The 4,161-nt window shown below is 48.7% G+C and overlaps 1 protein-coding gene across 1 annotated transcript; it reads right to left on the reverse strand.

Annotated features, from left to right (window-relative positions):
• Positions 1–1,409: 1,409 nt before the first annotated feature.
• Positions 1,410–3,381, reverse strand: LOC308552032 (endogenous retrovirus group K member 13-1 Env polyprotein-like). Its single transcript, XM_081163000.1, has 2 exons — positions 1,805–3,381; positions 1,410–1,689 (listed from the first exon to the last, which is right to left on the reverse strand). Exon 1 carries the CDS (start codon positions 3,079–3,081, stop codon positions 2,065–2,067), a length of 1,017 nt encoding a protein of 338 aa, XP_081019126.1. The 5' UTR covers positions 3,082–3,381; the 3' UTR covers positions 1,410–1,689; positions 1,805–2,064.
• Between the last annotated feature and the right edge of the window lie 780 nt (positions 3,382–4,161).

Raw genomic sequence — 4,161 nt, forward strand, 5'->3', positions numbered from 1 at the left:
ACAGCGCTGTTTCCAAGTGTCCACAAAGAGCTGCTGCTTGAAACTGTCCACATGCACAACTCCCATTCTGGTGTGCTCATTTCACTACCTGGACTTTGGTTTTCTCTTCTTTCTTTGAAATGACAAGCCTTCTTTCTGCATGCTACACACACCTTGTAGCACTTTCAGTTTGCAGCATGTTGGTGCTCTACAAACGCTGTGTAACCTATGTAGAGTGTGTCACTCTCCAGCACTGAATACACAACTTAGTGCTCCTTTCACCACAGACATGCAAACACATCTTTTGTGAAACTCCTCCTTCAGATCACTTAGAAATTTAAGGGTTTCATCGAGAACATGAAGTCAATCATGCTTTTGCACTCTGCAAACAATAGAAATGACCTCTTGTACATGCCCGTCTGAATTTCACTGCAAAATGCCCTTCTTTTCTGGTTTCTTGAAAGTTCTCAACACATTAGGAGAAAGAGCGTGTTTCAGCAAGAGTGATGCAGTGTGCGTTTCCCTGTATTTCAATTGACTTGCGAAACATACTCCTTATTTTTCCACATTTCCTAAGAAACAACATGAGGCTTGCAAGAGATTGAAACAATGCATCCCAAAACGTATTCCAGCTGTGAAAACACACGTTTCTACAAAGACTTTGAAGAAGCAAGCAAAAGCCTAGTGGCTGAGTGTTCTTTCAGAGAGAAACACACGCATTTCAACCTTCGGTAGTGAGTTTTCTGCCAGGAATTCATATGCATTTTGTACTGTGCAGAATGGATCTACCTGCTCGGGAGTTCTGTCATAGAAGCACCGTTTTTGCATGGGCTTATTGCAACATTCATTGTTTGTCTAAGTTCTTTAGGGTTGGTTTTGGAAAGTCTTTCAACTTTTCCCCAATCCCTCTTCGTTGGAAATTTTTTCAGAGAGCTGTTTTCAAGTGTCGAGAAAGCGCTGTTGCTTGAAACTGTTCACATGCACAACACCCATACTGGTGTGCTCGTTTCAGTACCTGGAGTTTGGTTTCCTCTTCTTCTTTCAAATGACAAGCCGTTTTTCTGCATGCTACACACACCTTGTAGCAGTTTCAGTTTGAAGCATGTTGGTGCTCTCCTAACGCTGTGTAACGTATGTAGTGTGTGTCACTCTCCAGCACTGAATACACAGCTTGGAGCTCCTTTCAGCACAGAAACGGGAACACATCTTTTTGTGAAAGTCCTACTTCAGATCACTTGGAAATGTAAGGATTTCATCGTGAACATGAAGTCAATCCTGCTTTTTCACTCTGCAAACAATAGAAATTTCCTGTTGTACATACCCGTCTGAATTTCACTGCAAAATGCCCTTCTGCCGGGGCCAGCCGGCAGGCGAACGAGGACCTGATTGAGGGGGTGAGGATTAGAAAAGAAAGACTCATAGAAAAGGATGGGATCGGGAGGGCTACAGCCAAGGCAGAGCTGAGCTGAGCTGAGCCGGGCTGCGCCCCGAGTTTATTGATTACAAGCTTTTTATAGTGCACCCAGACCACAATACCCAAAACAGTGACCTTTTACCCAGTTCCTGCTCTGCACAAACATTCTTGTTTTTCTAGACACTCTGTCTCCAAGTCAAGGTCTTTGTGCAGGGTTTCTACTCCCTAAAGCAAAGGACACTATGTAATCTTAACTAAGCTACAGGAGGCAGAGGTGCTAGCTCTGCCGACCCACCCTGCGGGTCAACGTGCCAGAGATTTCTCTCTAAGGCGACGCTAGGGTCGGCGAGCCCCTGGAGAGACTCCAGGGCAGCACCCTACCAGGCAGAGGTGCTAGCTCTGCCGACCCACCCTGCGGGTCAACGTGCCAGAGATTTCTCTCTAAGGCGACGCTAGGGTCGGCGAGCCCCTGGAGAGACTCCAGGGCAGCACCCTACCAGGCAGAGGTGCTAGCTCTGCCGACCCACCCTGCGGGTCAACGTGCCAGAGATTTCTCTCTAAGGCGACGCTAGGGTCGGCGAGCCCCTGGAGAGACTCCAGGGCAGCACCCTGCCAGGGAGACTATTCAGGAGGGGCAGCCAGCCGGCTCCCCACATCTCCCCCTTTCTTTTCTAAACTAAAGACTTAGGCTCTAAAGCTTTTGGGCGGGTATGCAGGTGGAGAGTATGTAGTCCTATTTTTAGGACTTTAATATCTCTCATGAGTGTTTTCAGTATGCAGGGTGTTATTAAAAAACCAAGGACAACGAGAGTAGCCAATCCGGCCACTCCGAGAATTCCATGTTTCCAATCTGTTGCTGAGAGGAAATGTCCCCTCATTCCATTAACCCAAGATTGCGCCATTTCTGCAAGTGAGGTGTCTATCTTAGGCGCTTCCCTCAAGGCCAGAATTTCTTGATGGAGTTGTATTAAGTCTAGAGAGACATTACCATCATGCCAGACCCCTGCTAAATGCTTTTGCACTCTGTCCCAGGGGTAGGAAGAGCTGTTATATTCCTTACGGGTCACGCAAATGTGTTTAAAATCAGCATGACAGTCTAAGTCTAGCCGTAGCTTTAAACTTTGCACTTCTCGCCCTATGATGGTAAGGGTGTCATAGAGTGCATTAAGTCTTTCTTCTATTTTTAAATCTATCGCTTCCTGGGTTCCTAGTGCTTGAGTAACATTGGCACTAAGTTGATTCATCTGATGTGCTGTTTGTATACTTTGAGACAGCGATACGGCCGCGGTGACACTGGCCGCAATGACGGCCACCAGGGCAGTAATGCCTGCAATTAGGAGGCCGATAAATTTCTTGCTCCGCAGGAGGAGCTCGGTGGCCTCTTTGATCACCTGAAGCCCTCTATCATTATACCATTCTCCAGAAACATTTACAGGAATCATTACAAAGGTGGGTTGATACATGACCATAAGTTGATAGTTCAGAGATACATTATACACACAATTACTGATGGTACAATTATTGCATTGGATCTGCCAATATGAGGCATCCCGAATAATATTCAGGGCGCCCACGAGTAGGGCACAGGGCGGTGGGACACAGGTCTGTATTTTACGGAACTGCTGTGTCGGCCCCATGAGGACTGCTGTATTTCCCCGTTCGTCATTGGTATAGATGTCTCCCCCCATGGCAGCAATGAGTCGCTACAGCTGAGTTTGAAATGGCCCCTGGTTCACTGACCAAAAAGACTCGGCAAGGGCCTTCCATTCCGGGCCTGCAGCAGACCAATCATGGATTGGGGACCCCCCGGTTGCATTGATTAATACACCAAGTTTCCCTCTACAGTTCATCCAATGTGGTTGCTTTGTACGATTGGTGAGATCAGGTTCACAGATAGGCACCCCTTCCGGGGGATTTGTGGCGCTGCCCACAGCGATCTTACTAGGATACCATAGGTCCACATGCCAACGTGTCCAATCTGAAACCGACAAAGTCCAAGGCTGTTGACGGCCATCAAGAGAAAAGACTCCGCTGAGTACCGGCAGTAAGGACTCAGACTTAGTAATGCCAATTTTAAAGCAGCCCGCTACCCCATCATTTTTTGAAAAGCAGATGGGCTGATTCTTGGCGTGTCCATGATAAGTAAAGTTCGAAGCCTTCACTGGCTGAATATGAATACTAGAGTGTCCTCCCACTGCCCAGGTGTCATTGGTGTAAATCACCACCTCCTCATGCTGCCAGGTTACAGGTTGCAGCAATGGAGGACTGGGCAGGTAGGCCCAGTGAACCGCCGCAGAGGCTCTAGGGGCGGCCGCGACCAGGGCTATCATAGCCAGAAACAACCGTTCAGGAGTGACCTCCATTCTCTGGTTCTGCACCATCCTCCTCGCCTGGTCGGTCGGTCGCGCGAGGGTCTCCGTCACCGAGGTCTGGGGCGCTGGATTCCGTCGAGATGGAGCTCGGCCGCGCAGGGGCGTTCTGGAACGCATGCCGTACCAGCCTCTCCGGGAGCCACCGCGGCGCTTCAGCATCCTGTGGAAAAACACACACATGCCCTCGGCCCCAGATTAATACCGGATCTGGCCCATGCCAAGCCCCATCAAGCGGATCCTTCCATCTCACCAAGGCTTGGTGCTTAGATGAACTCGGCTGCCAAAGCCTTTGGGCTGCAGAGTGGCCTTCAGCATCCAAAATTAAAAAATTAAGAATAAAAAGAGCATGATTTAACTGATTCTGGGGGGTTAGGGGGTACAGCTCCCCCTTTTTTA

The sequence above is a fragment of the Miniopterus schreibersii genome (genome assembly GCF_964146895.1).
Source record: "Miniopterus schreibersii genome assembly, contig: HAP1_SCAFFOLD_67, whole genome shotgun sequence".
Lineage (NCBI taxonomy): Eukaryota > Metazoa > Chordata > Mammalia > Chiroptera > Miniopteridae > Miniopterus > Miniopterus schreibersii.

What these genes read in the sequence shown, in the direction of transcription:
- LOC308552032 (XM_081163000.1), bottom strand. Translation starts at nt 3,081, where the DNA reads ATGGGGGGAGACATCTATACCAATGACGAACGGGGAAATACAGCAGTC.